This window comes from Amblyomma mixtum, chromosome 1 (genome assembly GCF_055824585.1).
Source record: "Amblyomma mixtum isolate Tamu chromosome 1, ASM5582458v1, whole genome shotgun sequence".
Lineage (NCBI taxonomy): Eukaryota > Metazoa > Arthropoda > Arachnida > Ixodida > Ixodidae > Amblyomma > Amblyomma mixtum.
This window is the reverse complement of record NC_143012.1, coordinates 155,584,650-155,604,795: the sequence shown is the minus strand read 5'-3', so window position 1 is coordinate 155,604,795 and position 20,146 is coordinate 155,584,650. Positions and strand designations below refer to the sequence as shown.

Below are 20,146 nucleotides of genomic sequence, written 5' to 3'. Positions count from 1 at the left end.
GCACTGTAGGAATGGAGGAACATGAAAGGCTTTAAATAAGGAGTCATCCATGGAAGAATTAGGAGAACAAGCACGCAAAGTTCTGTTTTTTAATGAAAATAGTCTGGCTGAATCAGTTTTGCTGCATGTGCCCCAGGTTGAATTGCAATATACCAGTTGTGAATGAATTAAGGCAATATACAGCTGCATTTTGGCCTGCATGGACAGCAGGTGCTTGACGCGATAGATCACGGCAATCAATCGAGCTACATGTGAACGGACGTGATTTACATGGTCACCCCATCCTAGGTCACTACGAAAAAAAGCCCAAAATTTTGCAGGAGTATACGGATTCAATCGGGTTATTTGAACTGATGTTGGATGGGGTAATCTATAGGCTTATTTTTAGGACGAAAAAGCATAAATTTGGTTTTCTTAACCAGGAGTTGGAACGACGCTTCAGTTCGCGAGGACCAGCACCAGAAAGAAAGCGCTTACTTACTTTGTTTACTTATGCGCGTAATCGTTTCAAACTGAAAATAATTTAATGAAAAGTAGAAAGACGACGATACCACCATGGAGACCCCAACTCATGGTTTCAATTTTCTCAGCTTTAGATAGATTATAGTGTACGGCCTTCCTCCGAGCGGCAGATCGGTAGAACCTATCTGCCGCTTATCATATATTCATGGAGAAAACACTGGATACGTTCAACAAACCCTTTCCTATCGTACGTCAAAAAATGCAGAGAGACCAGAAAAGAAAGCATATCTGGTGACCTTTTGGAGCGTATCAAACAAAAGAATCTGTTATTTGCACCATGTCTTGACAGGCGTAATGAAGAACATTTTAACGAAATTAGAAAGGTTCGGAATAAGTTACACCGGGATTTAAAAAAGGCAGAATCCCTTTTTTATCCTCTAAAGCTTTCCTCCACGCATAACAGAGCCCTGTGGCAAGGCATGCATAAACTTGGTGGAAGGAAGCAGCAAACTCTTCCTTCGGAACTGCAAATAAATGGAGTTCTTTATAGCGGGGTCTCGCTCGCTAAGAAATTCAATGCGCATTTTAAGGCGGAAGCCTTTAATGTCTCATCGTTCTAAGCAGCAGTTGTCGACAGAAAATGTCACGCTTTTCAGTTGGTGGAAACGGTCGTGACGTCACAGTGCCCGAATTTCAAACGGGGCCAATTGCACTTTGGCTAGTAACCATACAACCAATTGAAGGGATCGTATAGTGATGCTCCAAGTAAGTGGTACTTAGCTTAGTTAATTACTTAATTACCCAATTACCCTAATTAGCTTGAATAGTCAGGCCATATAAGTAAATAAAAGCGATTAAGAAATTGGTCGAGCTCAGGAATCGAACCCCGGTCTGCGGCGTGAGAGACGAGCACGCTATCCACTCCGCCATGCTAGCTCGATGGTTTGGAATGAACAAAGGCGCGTCTATATAGTGAATACGGTGTCTTCACTCACTCTCATCATCCTCCATTCCCTTCCGGCGAGGTTTAGGTGTCCACCGACAAATGAGAGACAGATACATTTCCTTTCCTCAAAAACCAATTTACCGACGAGTGAGGCGTACAACCGAATGGGCGATGGCGTTCTATGGACTCCTTGTCAGCGTTGCAAGACGCTGTCGCGTTCCACTCTTAGGGGCGAAGCTTAACATCTTAACCACACATCAGTGACCACACTCTAGGTAAAAAAAGTGCCCCCCCCCCCCTAAATTTTGTGACACAGTTACTGCGTAATTTCCTTTCCTCAAATACAATTTTCATTTTCTTCATTACGGCTCCTCTTTATCTATCTTCTTTCACTCCCACCTCCCTTTCTCTACGGTGCGGTTCAGGTGTCCACCGAGATGACAAAGAATTACTGCGCCATTTCCTTTCCTCAAAAAGCGTTGCGTTCAAAGGGCAAGGCATCGCGCCGAACGGGTGGTGGCGTTCCGTGGACTCCCTGGCAGCGCTACAACGCGCTGTCGCGTCCCACTCCTAAAGGCGCAGCTTAAGCGTCATTAATTTGCAGTTAATTAGTATTCAGGCATCAATCAGTAATTAACAATTAATTAGTGATTTGCCATCACTTAGTAATTAGTACTCAAATATATGTGACGCCACCAGTGCCACAGAAACAGCGAAGGTGGTGCGGAAAACGCTTCCGCCTCTACCCACTTTAGACAGTCAAAGTGCCCCCTGAATTTTTTTAAATGTAGGAAATTCCCCTTCGTGCAATCTTCCTTCGTCTGCAAAATCAATCGATTATTTTCTGAAGCCAGCATGCGTAAATTCAATTATTTTGTCTCGGAAATCTCACAATGAAATTCTCTACATCATAAACTCGATTCACAATACATGCTCTCCTGGCTCAGACGGCATTAGTGCACTTGCAGTAAGAACTGCTGCTACGTTTTTTAGCAGTCCTTTTGCACATATTTCCAATGTAATGCTTCGTACAGGAGAGTTGCCGGAAAAAAAAATCAAATTCGTCCTTGTGAAAGTAATTTTCAAAGGAGGCAATAAAAATTACCCCAATAACTATCGTTCTATTTCCATGCTACTTTTGTTTTATAAAGTTGCTGAGAGATTGATCTTCAAGAGCGTATACAAATTTCTGGAATTTAATAATATCATTTGCAAGGAGCAACATGACGTTCAGCCTGGAAAATCCACGCAGGCAGCTGTGCTCGAAATCAAAAATAGTCTGATTCATTATATTGAACATGAACTTTTTAATATTGGCTTAATTTTTTACTTTTCCACAGCCTTCGATTCAATCAAGCACGACGTTCTACCTCAGAAATTACACAGGTATCGTATCCGCAGAACGCCTCACAAGTTACTTCAAAGTTACGTGTCAAATCGCACTCAGTATACGAGGTTAAATGATGCAGTATCCGACGCAGTAATATTAAAATTTGGCACTCCTCAAGGATCTCTACTGGGGCCCCTTCTTTTTATACTATATATATTAAAACAAAAATATAAATATTTCAGGTTATTCTAACATTGTTTCATACGCAGAGTAATGAGGGTTATCCATTCGCACACCCGATCCCTCTCGTCCGAAATATCCCTGCAGACAACGTTCAGGTCCCCTCGGTCCGTATTCTGTGATTTTAGAATGGCCATTCCGCGTCCGTCGGCAAACTCTGTCACTGGTCGCTCAGATACACCCGCGGCTTCCAAACGTCTGTGGCAAGGGAGCCGGCCATTGGGTGGTTGAGGACCGCAGCTCACCATTTACTCGCACTCACAGCGATATACAGCCAGCGGTGAGGTCCGGTCGCCTTCTTTAAAATGGCCCGGCCACTTAACACAGACGCTGGAAAGCCGCGGGTGTATCTGAGCGACCAATGACAGAGGTCCAGATGGACGCGAAATGGACATTTTAAAATTGAAGGTTTATAAAATACGGCATTGGACTACGCGTGCAAAACCTCTATAGTGGCAGTGTTAAACCTGCACTCACCTTCGGACATAAGACAAGGTCGACAGCACAGTTTGTGTAAATTATGCCAAGCAGATGCACTACGACAAGACCATCAATTCGGTATAAAAGTCTGCGCTGCTCCGTCATAATATGCGAATTTTTTTTTCTTAAAATAAGTTACAGACGCTGCATGAGCGGACTCGTTTGGTTCGGTTTATTGGGGTTTAACGTCCCAAAGCGACTCAGGCTATGAGGGACGCCGTAGTGGAGGCCTCCGGAAATGTCGACCACCTGGGGTTCTTTAACGTGCAGTAGCGCCGCACAGTACACGGGCCTCTAGAATTTCGCCTCCATCGTAATTCGACCGCCGCGGCCGGGATCGAACCCGCGTCTTTCGGGCCAGCAGCCGAGCGCCGTAACCATTGAGCCACCGCGGCGGCAAAAAAAAGGGCCACAAGTGGGCTTTTAGCGCTCGAGGCGAATTTCGGATTGTTTCACGGCGGAACGATCCACTGGCCCGTCAACACAACTGCGTGTAAGACACTTTTTCCGAGCATTTCATCCGAGAAAAGCCGAGCACCAGGACAGGGGAAATATTGCACCCATTAGAAATCCGGTGGGTGACCTGCGGCACTGGGCACTGGCGATCGAACCCAGCACCTCCAGAATGCGAAGCGGGTGCTCTACCCCAAAGCCACCCTCACTAAGTAGCACGTGCGCAGTGGCAGTAAGCAACAGACCAGAAATTATCGGTAGATTCATTCGCAAGTTGCACAGAGGAACCGTGCTTTTCCATCAACTAAGTTTGGATCTGAAGACACTAACCCTGACCTCTTCGTGAATGCTATAATTGTTTTCTGCACAAGCCAACGGATAGTTCTCGCAGCAATAATCGCACTGGAAAGCTAACTACTCTCCGTGTGGCAGCGTCCTTCGACGCCAAGCGAGGCAGCAGCATGCTCACTCACCGTCGCAGAGCTCGTGGCAGCGCCCGTTGCGCTTGCCGTGCACGTACTTGTCGAAGCAGAAGAACTCGCTCGCCAGCTGCGTCGAGGGGCAAAAATGGGGGGAGGCAATGAGGAAGTGCACAAATACGCAATCTGCTGTCAATGTAATGCTTAAACTGTTTAGAGAATATCTAGAGAGCAGCGGTGCACAAATGCGACACAGGCAGCACTGAGTTTCCTTACAGAGCGCTTATTTTAGCGTCAACACGTGCGTCAAGTGCCGTGTTAAGACAGGTCTCGGTGACGCTTCTGCAGTAAGCGAGCTCGCCACGTTTATTGGCTAACAGGAACTCGCGAATTTCGGTTCGTTGAGGCGCTTGAGCAAAATGCGACCGCTGCGAATGCACTGCGAGCACTTTCATCTCCATTAAAGGAGGTGGCACAGGGGCCATGCTACGAATAAGGCACGTGCTTTCTGCGACCTGCTAGGCGCATTATTTCCATTGCGGGCGCTACGCAAAGTAACTGGCCCGAGTTAAACAGTCCTGCAGCGAAGAATCGCCACGTTGGTTGTTGTTGTTGTTTGTTGGAGTTTAACGTCCCAAAATCGCCACGATGGGATAAAGGGTTGCGACTATGGGTACAAGCATGTGGGGCCACTGCAGTGCGGCGTTTCCTGTCTTGATTGCGAGCGCGTTGGACACCGGGCAAGTAGACCATCATTCATAAAGAAACATCCGACAGCCCTTCAGGTGCAAAGGCGTGGAGCGATCAGCAACCACTCGCTGCGCTGACTTCGATGCTATCTGCTCTCAGTACCTGCTGGCCGCGTTCTTCACTGCGCGTCGTGTTGTTATGCGAGGAAGAATGAGCAGCGATGCTTAGGCAGAAAGAATATTGAATACTCCGAATATTCGCTTGTCTAACGGGCCAAAACTTGCTACCAAAGATTACGGTTTTGCAGAAAGAAATTCCATTTTGAGTAGTTTGAGTATTGGTATGAGATTCAAAAGGTGGCGCCAACAGACAAGGACACATGAGGGAAACACAAACTCGTCTGTAGTGTAGTTTCTTCTCCTTTCTGTGGCCCTGTCTGTTCGGGCTGTGTTTTTTTTTAATTTTTGTGCTTTTTTGCACTTATTCGAACATGTTGAGCAGACGGTTTTGCCAAGCGGGCTTTAGTGAAGAACTCTGCCCACGCTTCTGTCATGTATGTCATAATGGGCACCTCTTTTCATTTTCTTACCTTCACTGTTTCCAAGCGATGAAGTCACGCAAACAGCGAACAGTTCCAAGGCCGATTCCAAGAAAGACGACCGCTCCACCGATGCCTACAATACTTCAGACGCGCGATTGAATTGCGTGATACGCCTCGCATTTCAGTGAGAAAATTTTCGCGCCTTTTTTTTTTTTTTTCAAAAGAGTCGAGAGCGTCAGTGCAGACGTTGTCTCTCTGTCTGCTGCCTCGTGCTTTGCTCTGTTACAAAACGGTCATATAACAACAAGCCGCACCTGATACGCTTAAGCAGGTCTCGTTAAGTTACCCGGTATTCGCGTGTAATCTTTCTAGAGCCCGATCCGCCGGAAGGGAAGGAGAGGAAGGGGGTGCAAATCTAGCGTCGTGACCCCAGCGTATAATCATTCAACTCGGAACAAGCACATATGCTATACTGTATCTAAAGCTGCGAAAATTGAAGTCGTGAGTTGGAGTCACACTGCTGGCTTTCTACTTTATGATAAATTATTTTGAATTTAAAACAATTACGCAACAAAACAAATCTGGTTCTCTAATCAGCGCCAAAACAAAAAAATTATTCCACTCTAAGCTCTCGACAGTTTCACTGACTGCTGGCGTGTTTCGAATAGTTTCTTGCAGCGCGATATCAAGTTCACTCCCCGTTCTCTAAACGAATACCCCGCTTCTGATATGTCCAGTCCTTTGAATGCACTTTTACTGTGTGATACTCCAACAATATGGTATTAATTCCAAAATTGAACAAGAGAAAAACTGGGCTGATTGTTTTGCTTTGATTACTTGCAGTGGGCCTCCAAACAAAACAAATGCAACAGGGAGAGCAAGGGTAGGACGGCGTTGAGCCACAGAAGAAAATGGTTTCGACTTAAGTTGCTGCGTAGCAATTCTATCTTCTTTGACAAGCACCTGCAATAGCACTACGGTGCTAGCCATTCTCATTCCCTACCTAAGCGCTTACACGCATTTCACGCCGATTTCACTATCAGTAAAGCTTCAAACTCATCCACGGAAGAGCCCTAAGCTTCCTAGAGCCATCGTGCTTTCGAATGACCTTCCCGGCATTATTGCATCCATCTCGATCCATCAAACATTCCAAGACAAGCTACGCGACCAATATTTCAGGTGGCATCGTGCTTTGTTTCATTTATTTCCCACATTATCTTATTTCTGTTTTTAAGGGCTTTTTCTCTCCCATTTCTATCATGCTAACTGCTTTTTTGTTTAGTATTGCAGTTTGTCATCTTGTACTATTTATTTTCAATCTGTTTACGCTTTATTTAGCGTCTGTAACAAAAGTTCAGGTGAACTTTTGCAACAGGCGGCAACTTGCACTGTTAATATTTGGCGTCTAATTTTATCATGCGCAATCATACTCCTACTCGTTTTGTGCCATATTTTTGCGGAATTTTCGTTTTAAATCTCCTTGCAATATTAATGTGGTATGTGGTTCAACGCCCCCAACCGACATATGGAGCTATGAGGGACTGCGTAATGGAGGGCTCCGGAAGAATATAGACCACCTGGAGTTCGTTAACGTGCGCTCATATCGCGTAACACGGGGGAATTTTTGAATTTCGCCTCCATCGAAACACTTTCGCCGCAGCCGGGATTCGATCTTGCGACCTTGTCTCAGCAGCCAAATGCCAAAGCCACTGATCCACCGCGACGGGTATGCAATAATTTTGGTTTTTACTCCTTATGCTCAATGCCCTTTTCTGCTCTGCAGGGCATTGCGAATACAGGACATTTTTTTAAACGTTTGCAGATTTTTATTTTAAAAGTATGAGAGATACGTCGGTTCGGTCTGTGCCGGTGGTTTTTACAGCTAGGTGGAAATTAAGTACGTGACATATATGAATAATTAATAGATAATTAACTAAAATTAACAATGAACATTTTTATTTATGGTGCTTTTTAAGGGGAGATAGCATCATGAAATGGAAGGTCGTCAACATCTAAAACAAGACTAGATTTTTTGCGAAGCACAGACGCCCTGCGTCTGGCCAATGCATTCGTAACCAGCCGGATCCGGCATTCGCGCCGTACCTCCACCTGCGCAAATGCGATGAGAACGCTCTCGAAGCATGAGTCTCCGCAAAATCCATAAGAGCGCTCTCGACCTCCCCACTGCCACGTACAACCAACTTCGCTTTGGTCTGGGGATGACGGAGATGAGCTCACGCAGCTCCCCAAAGGTGTTCGTCATCCCCAGACCAACGTCTCCTTAGTCTGGGGATGACGAACACCTTTGGGGAGCTGCACGAGGCTCATCTCAACAAGCAGTACTTGCGGTTAAGCAAATCGCATGGGGGTAGCCGCCTTCTGACCCGCCTACACATCGCTTACACAGCCCAACAGGAGAAGCGGGCATCCCTGCCCGAGGTCTGGTGCTCCGCCTTGCAGGTTCGCCCCCTCCCGAATAACATGACAAAGGATGCCCATGATGGCCGCCGCTTCGCACGAGCGGAGGCCATTTCCGAGCAGTATGGTGCTCGACCAGGGGTATCTTGCACGGACGCGGCCGGCTCACACCATGGGGGAAGGTACACGGCGGCCGTCGTACACCAAAACACCTCAGTTCAGGGCCTCACCTTCCGTGCCCTCAAAATTACATTCAGGCAGATAGTTGCTGTCGCACTTGCAGACACGAGTCATCATCACGGAAGGGAGCTTGCTGCAATTTTGAACAGAGAAGCATTCCAAATCGTGCCTTGCAAATTTTACACAGATGTGAGTACCAGGGTTTCCCAACCCTGCGCACCATCATCTGGGCCCCAGCGCATGCGGGGATAGAGGCAAATAAGGTAGCTGACATAGAGGGAAATAAGGTAGCCTGATCCGGCTCCTGATTCCAATCCGGCTATTACTTTTCGGGAGATCTCTCTCCTGTATCAAACCCCTCATGGCCAATACCCATAACCCTGTAAAGTCCCCAAAAACACGGAGAAGCGTTGGCTTCTTCGCCTCTACACCAACATGGTACTGTGCCCGGAAGTGTCTAAACATTTCAATTCTGTCTTTTCCGGGCGAGTGTCCACACTGTGAGAAGTTTTTGCGGACATGTATCACATGGTGTGGGCATGCCCTGCCAATCCTGTTTTTCCACTTCACCCCCACCACACACCAGAGAACTGGGAGTCGGTCGGTCGGTCGGTCGGTCGGTCGGTCGGTCGGTCGGTCGGTCGGTCGGTCGGTCGGTCGGTCGGTCGGTCGGTAGGGTCCCTTAGGAGGTGTTAGGTCATGGTGCCGAAGGCCGGAGGGCCGATAGGCTGAAGATATAAGCCATTACTGGCCGCACCACACCATGAATACGTCCAGTGTCCGAAAAGCGCGAAAAGCACTCGACAGCTAGTAGCTAGTAGGTTGGAAACAACCCTTAAATCTTGGAAGGGCCCCAGGTAGCTGACCCCGTTTTAGGTTCACCTGTCTCCGGCGGTCGGAGCCCGTTGTGTTTTTGGGTGGTCGGACATCCCGTGAGGGGGGGGGGGGGGGGGGGCCGCTCCATTGCGATATCTTGACACCCTCCCTGTCCTGGCCAGGCAGGCCAGTAATGGAGTCAAGACAGATTGAAGGATCAGAGGAAACAACTCGCTGTGCTCCTTCCCGTCCAATTTTTCATAGCCCGTCTCCTTACAAACTTATATCCGGTCCTTATAGCCCGTCATTGCGGCTACTTCCCAGGGGAAATCAGGGGAGTCTCCCCGGGCCCGCTTCCCCGGCTGTGGGTCGCTATGGTAGCTTTCCCCTCCCCTTTATTTTATTTTTCCACCTTCGGGTGGCAAAATGTAAATTTGCCCTAGGGCTTCCTCTTTCACTTAATAATTGAATGACAGGCCTTTATAATTCCTGTTTATAATTCCTTTTTTATTTTATAAATAAGTGGTGCAGGCAAGGGCTATTATTCTTCAAATTCAAATTCAAATTTATTTAGCATCAACAATGATGTTACAGAACTCGTGATGCAACGGGGTGCTAGCAAAAAGCCTGTAACGGCTTGACAAAGGCTAGCACCCCGTTCACAAAGCAATACAGCAGGGGACAAAAAGTGATAGCGATATAAAGAAAAGCAATATATATATGGCGACGGCTTTACATAATCATAAAAACATGTTAAGTGATAGGGCTAACATTGCGGGTTCATAATTGTAAGTGTTAATGTCTTGTAGGTGACTTGGAGGTGTTATCAGAAGAGTTAAGAGCATGTGGTAGTGTGTACATCAGCATTTGGCGGCCATAGTTAGTACGGGTGTGAGGAATCTTCCATGTCTGACTGCTTCGTGTGCTATATGCTTTCGCAAACGGAGACAGGGTCGCAAGGTTTTCAAGGAAAGGGTCATTATTTAGATGAAAGGCATGATGACGTTTTAACAGAAGTGCATTGAACAGGTTTGGTAATGGTTGTAATGTAAGGTCATCAAAAAGAGGTTTTGTGTGGGCGTCATTGGGTTCATTTGAAATAATTCTTACAGCTTTTTTCTGCAGTCGATAGATTTTGGACAAGTTTGTGTACGTTGTGGTGCCCCATATCAAGTAGCAATACGATAATGTGGATGTGAAAAGGGAGTTATACAAAAGTAATTTAATGTGCTTAGGAAGAAAGTTGCGAAAACGTGCAAGTATACCAACTATTCGGGATAGTTTGGAGTGAACGAGGTCAGTATGTGCGTTCCACTGCATATTCTCATGAAAAAGGACACCTAAGGTTTTTATTACTGGTACCACCTCTATGACTGAAAGACCAAGTTGCAGGACAATATTTGAATTAACTGGTTTATTTTTAGGGCGAAAAAGAACTGATTTTGTCTTCGAGACGTTTATAGTTAAGGAATTATTTAGACACCAAGTGTTCAATACATCAAGTGCTGCATTCGCTTTCTTTACAAGCAGGGGTAAACTGTGATGGGAGAAAAATAAGCTTGTGTCATCGGCATAAATATCAAATGATGTATTTAAATCTATGTTAACAAGGTCATTAATATATAGGTTGAAAAGTAGTGGCCCGAGAATACTTCCTTGCGGAACGCCATGTAGCAATGGTTTGAAGCTGGAGCAAGAGTTATTTATGTGCACCCTTTGTTGGCGGTATTGTAGGTAGGATTTAATAAGAGAAAGGAAACAGCCTCTGAAACCATAATATTCCAATTTTGTTAATAGTGTAACGTGATTTATTTTGTCAAATGCCTTTGAATAGTCTGAAAATTCCAAGTGAATACAATTGGTGTTCAAAGGCGTTAAGAATGATTTCTTTTTGCACTAGCAAGGCGCTTTCTGTAGAGCGTTTTTTGGTGAACCCAAACTGATACGGTGTCATAATCTGATGCTTGGTTAAAAATGAGCTCATTCGTACGTGTATTAGCTTCTCAACGACCTTAGAGAATACAGGAAGTATTGAAATTGGCCTGTAGTTAGATTTCTCACCACCTTTAAATATTCTTTTTGGTTGCCCCAACCTATCGAATGTTGTAACACTAAAGCACTAATCTAACTTGGCTTTTTCGCGCTTCTTTATCCATTTGAAGGAAAGGTGCTTCCAGCTGAGTTGCCGGAAGGAAGCTGCCTCCTTAATCAGCTTCCAGTAGCGGTGCGCAGGCTGAGCCATTCCAAAGGTGGCTGAGGGAGCCAGATAATTTTAAAGATCGCCAAAAAACAACTCGGAGAAGAAAATATGGACGAATATACTATGAACACCTCATATGCTGTGTTCCCACCATAAATAAGTCCTTCATCCGGGATACCAAATCGACGCTACAACCTAGAGACATGCGATGGTTGCCAGCCTTCGTGGTACCGAGTCAGATGAGAAGGCACTGCCGTTGCAAAAACTGGAATTCTCCATCACCTGCCGCGTCCTACATCGCCACAAATGTACAGCACGGGAGGACACATCGGTTCAGTCGCGCCTGAACAGCCTTGGCAACACAGCGCGTACACTCACAGCTGCGAGCGCTCGTAGGCACAGCAGTTTCAACCGTATTCGGTTTCGGCGGTTCTTTTTTTTTTGCCACCGGTACTAAGCTTCTCGTCAAAAGCACGATGCAACCGGCGTATGACAGCAAAGTCCAGCTGCGGAGGCTGCTGCCACGAGGACACGTCACAGCGAGGATAGCGGACTCGTCACGAGTCGACAAGCTGGCCCTGTGTCTGCCACACTTTCCTGCTAGCTGCCATCCCCGCGACAGAGGCCGTACGCTTCTTTCCTGCTCACGTGTTCGCTGGTATTTTGTAATAAAGAAGGAAAGTTTGTTTCAATTGTATAGGCCGATTAATCAACAAAATGCATTTATTTTGCGTCGTTGTTCCCCTCCCTCCCCTTTGTATGGGCCTCGATACAGCCCGTTCAAAGGAAGTGTGCTCGTCGAGCACGCAATAAACGGTTTCATTTCCATTTAGACCGTGTAAATGGGCTCCGCGCACCTGACCATTCTCCGGTTACTCAGCGACCTATAGGGACCCGCAACGCGAGGCTTTGCTGTGCAGTTTTAGACTGCGGCCAATAAACCAGCTATGAACATGCCGTAATTAGAGCAACAACAGTACATTTGCAGCTCGCTCCTACCGAGGCTTACGTTGCTTACAAGAGACCCTTCCCGGTACTCACTGCAGCTGCCTTTGCGAAGCACAGACGCAGCTGCCAGCGACTATGTTGGCATTTTTTGTGCGCAATGCGCGAAGATAAGCGCTGGAGAAAAAATAGGGCTGCCTTGATAGCGTCCATGCAGCATTCCGAGAGGTGGGTTACCTGGAATATGCCGACGGTGCGCTGACCCCCTTCACGCTTCACCTGCATGGTCATGTTGAACTTGCTCACCATGTTGGCCACGCACAGAACTGTAAAGCAAAAGAACAAGCGGCAGTCATGTGCGCCGTCTGTACTTAGCGATTCCGCCACTGAGGTGATAAACTAGGTCAGTACAAGGATGCTTATCTATGAAAATTCAATCTAAAGGAAGCCGGAGCAATTGATACTATACGACAAATCATTTAATAATGACGCTAACCTTCCTCCCTGGTGTAGGCGAGATCAGGTTCGTGCTAGTTGGGTGCAGGGGTGGATTAATGGGCCGCCTCTGGGGGGAGGTCCCAGTTGTATCATGATTGGGTGTTCTTCATAGAAAAAGTAAAGGTCAAGGCTGTTTCTCTGTTCAGAATTACCTCGCTTGATAAGGGTGGCGTCGTATGCCTTTCTCTCTTCACTCCGTACCTGAGTCGGATTCAAATGCACAGAGGAAACCTAACGCGAACGGCACCGCACAAGAAGCGCACGCAAGAAATGCTGACATGAACTACAGACTCCTCACGATGTTTTTTTATATTTTTGTTCGCAGCGCAAATGATACAGTACTTTTTGCCCACTGTTCAAGAAATTTATGACAAAGGTCGCAAGAACATAGAAAACCAGGACAGTTGTCACAGCATATTCACGAACACCTCATCTTCGTCTGGAGCGATCGAAGGCAGGCCAGTCCAGCAGTCGTGGCGCCTGGCAGTAATGTAGTCCTCTGACCGATCAAACTGAAACGTTGAACGCATTTGCCCCGTCGTCACATGCGGCACAGTCAAGAAAAAGAGTGAGAATTTGCATTGAAGAAAGGCAGGACTGTCGGTGTACAGAGAGCGGAGGTTCTGCCGCTTCCTGTCCCGTTCAGAGCTGCGCAGTGCACGTCCTGTTATAGTGTTCGGGAAAACTTTTGGACTCAGCATCGTCTGCACGACGCCTTCGTGTGTTTTAAGTAGTACTGTCGATACTGATGCTGTTGCACTGATACCGTTGTTGTTTATGTTGATACTGTTGCGTGCAGAACTGTTCATTTAGTTCTTTTTTCTATGTTTCACGTTCTGCTGAAGGAAATTGCGCGAGCTCCTTATGGGCTACCTGTGCGCAGAAGGCTTACTTGTGGACCTGGTAGCGTTTCGGTAAAGTAAAACCGATCAACGCTCACAGGGTGGCGAAAGTGGTTTATTTATTTATTTATTTATTTATTTATTTATTTATTTATTTATTTATTTATTTATTTATTTATTGTAGCCTCAGGGCCCGAAGGCATTACAGAGGGGAGTGGGAATACATAAAAAAATCAGCCAAAACAGCAACAACACGGAGAGAAAACAAAAATAAACCAGAAATACATGACAAAGTGAAACTACAGGAAGGTAATGAGATTATAATGCAGTGGAGATACATTAAAACAGTGTGTAGACAGTGAAAGGCAATCTTTATAGAGTAATAAACGATACATACTCAGAAAGAAACATTAAGGACTTTACGAAATGCAATACTATCAGAAATACCTGCGATGTCATGGGGAAGGTGATTCCAGCTGACAGAAGTTCGGGGTATGAATCAGTCATGAAAACATTTGGTGTGACAAGATGGGATTCCAACTTTATGACAGTGATCAACGCGTGCTGAAATGTAACATGGTCTTGACAGTAACTTGGGATTGAGAGAGCTGTTGTGGTAAATTTTATGAAAAAGACACAATGAGGCTATTGATCTGCGGTGGGAAAGGAGTTGGTTGGTTGGTTGGTTGGTTGGTTGGTTGGTTGGTTGGTTGGTTGGTTGGTTGGTTGGTTGGTTGGTTGGTTGGTTGGTTGGTTGGTTGGTTGGTTGGTTGGTTGGTTGGTTGGTTGGTTGGTTGGTTGGTTGGTTGGTTGGTTGGTTGGTTGGTTGGTTGGTTGGTTGGTTGGTTGGTTGGTTGGTTGGTTGGTTGGTTGGTTGGTTGGTTGGTTGGTTGGTTGGTTGGTTGGTTGGTTGGTTGGTTGGTTGGTTGGTTGGTTGGTTGGTTGGTTGGTTGGTTGGTTGGTTGGTTGGTTGGTTGGTTGGTTGGTTGGTTGGTTGGTTGGTTGGTTGGTTGGTTGGTTGGTTGGTTGGTTGGTTGGTTGGTTGGTTGGTTGGTTGGTTGGTTGGTTGGTTGGTTGGTTGGTTGGTTGGTTGGTTGGTTGGTTGGTTGGTTGGTTGGTTGGTTGGTTGGTTGGTTGGTTGGTTGGTTGGTTGGTTGGTTGGTTGGTTGGTTGGTTGGTTGGTTGGTTGGTTGGTTGGTTGGTTGGTTGGTTGGTTGGTTGGTTGGTTGGTTGGTTGGTTGGTTGGTTGGTTGGTTGGTTGGTTGGTTGGTTGGTTGGTTGGTTGGTTGGTTGGTTGGTTGGTTGGTTGGTTGGTTGGTTGGTTGGTTGGTTGGTTGGTTGGTTGGTTGGTTGGTTGGTTGGTTGGTTGGTTGGTTGGTTGGTTGGTTGGTTGGTTGGTTGGTTGGTTGGTTGGTTGGTTGGTTGGTTGGTTGGTTGGTTGGTTGGTTGGTTGGTTGGTTGGTTGGTTGGTTGGTTGGTTGGTTGGTTGGTTGGTTGGTTGGTTGGTTGGTTGGTTGGTTGGTTGGTTGGTTGGTTGGTTGGTTGGTTGGTTGGTTGGTTGGTTGGTTGGTTGGTTGGTTGGTTGGTTGGTTGGTTGGTTGGTTGGTTGGTTGGTTGGTTGGTTGGTTGGTTGGTTGGTTGGTTGGTTGGTTGGTTGGTTGGTTGGTTGGTTGGTTGGTTGGTTGGTTGGTTGGTTGGTTGGTTGGTTGGTTGGTTGGTTGGTTGGTTGGTTGGTTGGTTGGTTGGTTGGTTGGTTGGTTGGTTGGTTGGTTGGTTGGTTGGTTGGTTGGTTGGTTGGTTGGTTGGTTGGTTGGTTGGTTGGTTGGTTGGTTGGTTGGTTGGTTGGTTGGTTGGTTGGTTGGTTGGTTGGTTGGTTGGTTGGTTGGTTGGTTGGTTGGTTGGTTGGTTGGTTGGTTGGTTGGTTGGTTGGTTGGTTGGTTGGTTGGTTGGTTGGTTGGTTGGTTGGTTGGTTGGTTGGTTGGTTGGTTGGTTGGTTGGTTGGTTGGTTGGTTGGTTGGTTGGTTGGTTGGTTGGTTGGTTGGTTGGTTGGTTGGTTGGTTGGTTGGTTGGTTGGTTGGTTGGTTGGTTGGTTGGTTGGTTGGTTGGTTGGTTGGTTGGTTGGTTGGTTGGTTGGTTGGTTGGTTGGTTGGTTGGTTGGTTGGTTGGTTGGTTGGTTGGTTGGTTGGTTGGTTGGTTGGTTGGTTGGTTGGTTGGTTGGTTGGTTGGTTGGTTGGTTGGTTGGTTGGTTGGTTGGTTGGTTGGTTGGTTGGTTGGTTGGTTGGTTGGTTGGTTGGTTGGTTGGTTGGTTGGTTGGTTGGTTGGTTGGTTGGTTGGTTGGTTGGTTGGTTGGTTGGTTGGTTGGTTGGTTGGTTGGTTGGTTGGTTGGTTGGTTGGTTGGTTGGTTGGTTGGTTGGTTGGTTGGTTGGTTGGTTGGTTGGTTGGTTGGTTGGTTGGTTGGTTGGTTGGTTGGTTGGTTGGTTGGTTGGTTGGTTGGTTGGTTGGTTGGTTGGTTGGTTGGTTGGTTGGTTGGTTGGTTGGTTGGTTGGTTGGTTGGTTGGTTGGTTGGTTGGTTGGTTGGTTGGTTGGTTGGTTGGTTGGTTGGTTGGTTGGTTGGTTGGTTGGTTGGTTGGTTGGTTGGTTGGTTGGTTGGTTGGTTGGTTGGTTGGTTGGTTGGTTGGTTGGTTGGTTGGTTGGTTGGTTGGTTGGTTGGTTGGTTGGTTGGTTGGTTGGTTGGTTGGTTGGTTGGTTGGTTGGTTGGTTGGTTGGTTGGTTGGTTGGTTGGTTGGTTGGTTGGTTGGTTGGTTGGTTGGTTGGTTGGTTGGTTGGTTGGTTGGTTGGTTGGTTGGTTGGTTGGTTGGTTGGTTGGTTGGTTGGTTGGTTGGTTGGTTGGTTGGTTGGTTGGTTGGTTGGTTGGTTGGTTGGTTGGTTGGTTGGTTGGTTGGTTGGTTGGTTGGTTGGTTGGTTGGTTGGTTGGTTGGTTGGTTGGTTGGTTGGTTGGTTGGTTGGTTGGTTGGTTGGTTGGTTGGTTGGTTGGTTGGTTGGTTGGTTGGTTGGTTGGTTGGTTGGTTGGTTGGTTGGTTGGTTGGTTGGTTGGTTGGTTGGTTGGTTGGTTGGTTGGTTGGTTGGTTGGTTGGTTGGTTGGTTGGTTGGTTGGTTGGTTGGTTGGTTGGTTGGTTGGTTGGTTGGTTGGTTGGTTGGTTGGTTGGTTGGTTGGTTGGTTGGTTGGTTGGTTGGTTGGTTGGTTGGTTGGTTGGTTGGTTGGTTGGTTGGTTGGTTGGTTGGTTGGTTGGTTGGTTGGTTGGTTGGTTGGTTGGTTGGTTGGTTGGTTGGTTGGTTGGTTGGTTGGTTGGTTGGTTGGTTGGTTGGTTGGTTGGTTGGTTGGTTGGTTGGTTGGTTGGTTGGTTGGTTGGTTGGTTGGTTGGTTGGTTGGTTGGTTGGTTGGTTGGTTGGTTGGTTGGTTGGTTGGTTGGTTGGTTGGTTGGTTGGTTGGTTGGTTGGTTGGTTGGTTGGTTGGTTGGTTGGTTGGTTGGTTGGTTGGTTGGTTGGTTGGTTGGTTGGTTGGTTGGTTGGTTGGTTGGTTGGTTGGTTGGTTGGTTGGTTGGTTGGTTGGTTGGTTGGTTGGTTGGTTGGTTGGTTGGTTGGTTGGTTGGTTGGTTGGTTGGTTGGTTGGTTGGTTGGTTGGTTGGTTGGTTGGTTGGTTGGTTGGTTGGTTGGTTGGTTGGTTGGTTGGTTGGTTGGTTGGTTGGTTGGTTGGTTGGTTGGTTGGTTGGTTGGTTGGTTGGTTGGTTGGTTGGTTGGTTGGTTGGTTGGTTGGTTGGTTGGTTGGTTGGTTGGTTGGTTGGTTGGTTGGTTGGTTGGTTGGTTGGTTGGTTGGTTGGTTGGTTGGTTGGTTGGTTGGTTGGTTGGTTGGTTGGTTGGTTGGTTGGTTGGTTGGTTGGTTGGTTGGTTGGTTGGTTGGTTGGTTGGTTGGTTGGTTGGTTGGTTGGTTGGTTGGTTGGTTGGTTGGTTGGTTGGTTGGTTGGTTGGTTGGTTGGTTGGTTGGTTGGTTGGTTGGTTGGTTGGTTGGTTGGTTGGTTGGTTGGTTGGTTGGTTGGTTGGTTGGTTGGTTGGTTGGTTGGTTGGTTGGTTGGTTGGTTGGTTGGTTGGTTGGTTGGTTGGTTGGTTGGTTGGTTGGTTGGTTGGTTGGTTGGTTGGTTGGTTGGTTGGTTGGTTGGTTGGTTGGTTGGTTGGTTGGTTGGTTGGTTGGTTGGTTGGTTGGTTGGTTGGTTGGTTGGTTGGTTGGTTGGTTGGTTGGTTGGTTGGTTGGTTGGTTGGTTGGTTGGTTGGTTGGTTGGTTGGTTGGTTGGTTGGTTGGTTGGTTGGTTGGTTGGTTGGTTGGTTGGTTGGTTGGTTGGTTGGTTGGTTGGTTGGTTGGTTGGTTGGTTGGTTGGTTGGTTGGTTGGTTGGTTGGTTGGTTGGTTGGTTGGTTGGTTGGTTGGTTGGTTGGTTGGTTGGTTGGTTGGTTGGTTGGTTGGTTGGTTGGTTGGTTGGTTGGTTGGTTGGTTGGTTGGTTGGTTGGTTGGTTGGTTGGTTGGTTGGTTGGTTGGTTGGTTGGTTGGTTGGTTGGTTGGTTGGTTGGTTGGTTGGTTGGTTGGTTGGTTGGTTGGTTGGTTGGTTGGTTGGTTGGTTGGTTGGTTGGTTGGTTGGTTGGTTGGTTGGTTGGTTGGTTGGTTGGTTGGTTGGTTGGTTGGTTGGTTGGTTGGTTGGTTGGTTGGTTGGTTGGTTGGTTGGTTGGTTGGTTGGTTGGTTGGTTGGTTGGTTGGTTGGTTGGTTGGTTGGTTGGTTGGTTGGTTGGTTGGTTGGTTGGTTGGTTGGTTGGTTGGTTGGTTGGTTGGTTGGTTGGTTGGTTGGTTGGTTGGTTGGTTGGTTGGTTGGTTGGTTGGTTGGTTGGTTGGTTGGTTGGTTGGTTGGTTGGTTGGTTGGTTGGTTGGTTGGTTGGTTGGTTGGTTGGTTGGTTGGTTGGTTGGTTGGTTGGTTGGTTGGTTGGTTGGTTGGTTGGTTGGTTGGTTGGTTGGTTGGTTGGTTGGTTGGTTGGTTGGTTGGTTGGTTGGTTGGTTGGTTGGTTGGTTGGTTGGTTGGTTGGTTGGTTGGTTGGTTGGTTGGTTGGTTGGTTGGTTGGTTGGTTGGTTGGTTGGTTGGTTGGTTGGTTGGTTGGTTGGTTGGTTGGTTGGTTGGTTGGTTGGTTGGTTGGTTGGTTGGTTGGTTGGTTGGTTGGTTGGTTGGTTGGTTGGTTGGTTGGTTGGTTGGTTGGTTGGTTGGTTGGTTGGTTGGTTGGTTGGTTGGTTGGTTGGTTGGTTGGTTGGTTGGTTGGTTGGTTGGTTGGTTGGTTGGTTGGTTGGTTGGTTGGTTGGTTGGTTGGTTGGTTGGTTGGTTGGTTGGTTGGTTGGTTGGTTGGTTGGTTGGTTGGTTGGTTGGTTGGTTGGTTGGTTGGTTGGTTGGTTGGTTGGTTGGTTGGTTGGTTGGTTGGTTGGTTGGTTGGTTGGTTGGTTGGTTGGTTGGTTGGTTGGTTGGTTGGTTGGTTGGTTGGTTGGTTGGTTGGTTGGTTGGTTGGTTGGTTGGTTGGTTGGTTGGTTGGTTGGTTGGTTGGTTGGTTGGTTGGTTGGTTGGTTGGTTGGTTGGTTGGTTGGTTGGTTGGTTGGTTGGTTGGTTGGTTGGTTGGTTGGTTGGTTGGTTGGTTGGTTGGTTGGTTGGTTGGTTGGTTGGTTGGTTGGTTGGTTGGTTGGTTGGTTGGTTGGTTGGTTGGTTGGTTGGTTGGTTGGTTGGTTGGTTGGTTGGTTGGTTGGTTGGTTGGTTGGTTGGTTGGTTGGTTGGTTGGTTGGTTGGTTGGTTGGTTGGTTGGTTGGTTGGTTGGTTGGTTGGTTGGTTGGTTGGTTGGTTGGTTGGTTGGTTGGTTGGTTGGTTGGTTGGTTGGTTGGTTGGTTGGTTGGTTGGTTGGTTGGTTGGTTGGTTGGTTGGTTGGTTGGTTGGTTGGTTGGTTGGTTGGTTGGTTGGTTGGTTGGTTGGTTGGTTGGTTGGTTGGTTGGTTGGTTGGTTGGTTGGTTGGTTGGTTGGTTGGTTGGTTGGTTGGTTGGTTGGTTGGTTGGTTGGTTGGTTGGTTGGTTGGTTGGTTGGTTGGTTGGTTGGTTGGTTGGTTGGTTGGTTGGTTGGTTGGTTGGTTGGTTGGTTGGTTGGTTGGTTGGTTGGTTGGTTGGTTGGTTGGTTGGTTGGTTGGTTGGTTGGTTGGTTGGTTGGTTGGTTGGTTGGTTGGTTGGTTGGTTGGTTGGTTGGTTGGTTGGTTGGTTGGTTGGTTGGTTGGTTGGTTGGTTGGTTGGTTGGTTGGTTGGTTGGTTGGTTGGTTGGTTGGTTGGTTGGTTGGTTGGTTGGTTGGTTGGTTGGTTGGTTGGTTGGTTGGTTGGTTGGTTGGTTGGTTGGTTGGTTGGTTGGTTGGTTGGTTGGTTGGTTGGTTGGTTGGTTGGTTGGTTGGTTGGTTGGTTGGTTGGTTGGTTGGTTGGTTGGTTGGTTGGTTGGTTGGTTGGTTGGTTGGTTGGTTGGTTGGTTGGTTGGTTGGTTGGTTGGTTGGTTGGTTGGTTGGTTGGTTGGTTGGTTGGTTGGTTGGTTGGTTGGTTGGTTGGTTGGTTGGTTGGTTGGTTGGTTGGTTGGTTGGTTGG

General features: G+C 47.3%; 1 protein-coding gene across 2 annotated transcripts in view; it reads right to left on the bottom strand.

The window, feature by feature from the left end:
• LOC149369446 (lysozyme C-1-like) overlaps positions 1-20,146 on the bottom strand; it is a 62,220-nt gene that overhangs the window by 30,118 nt on the left and 11,956 nt on the right. For both annotated transcript variants that reach the window (XR_016285289.1, XM_089558567.1), the window contains exons 2-3: positions 12,358-12,446; positions 4,385-4,460 (exon numbers count right to left, since the gene is read on the bottom strand). Coding sequence is in view for 1 of the 2 variants with exons in the window: in XM_089558567.1 (XP_089414693.1) it covers positions 4,385-4,460; positions 12,358-12,446 (165 nt within the window). In the remaining variant the exon portion in view is untranslated. The remainder of the gene's footprint in view (positions 1-4,384; positions 4,461-12,357; positions 12,447-20,146) is intronic.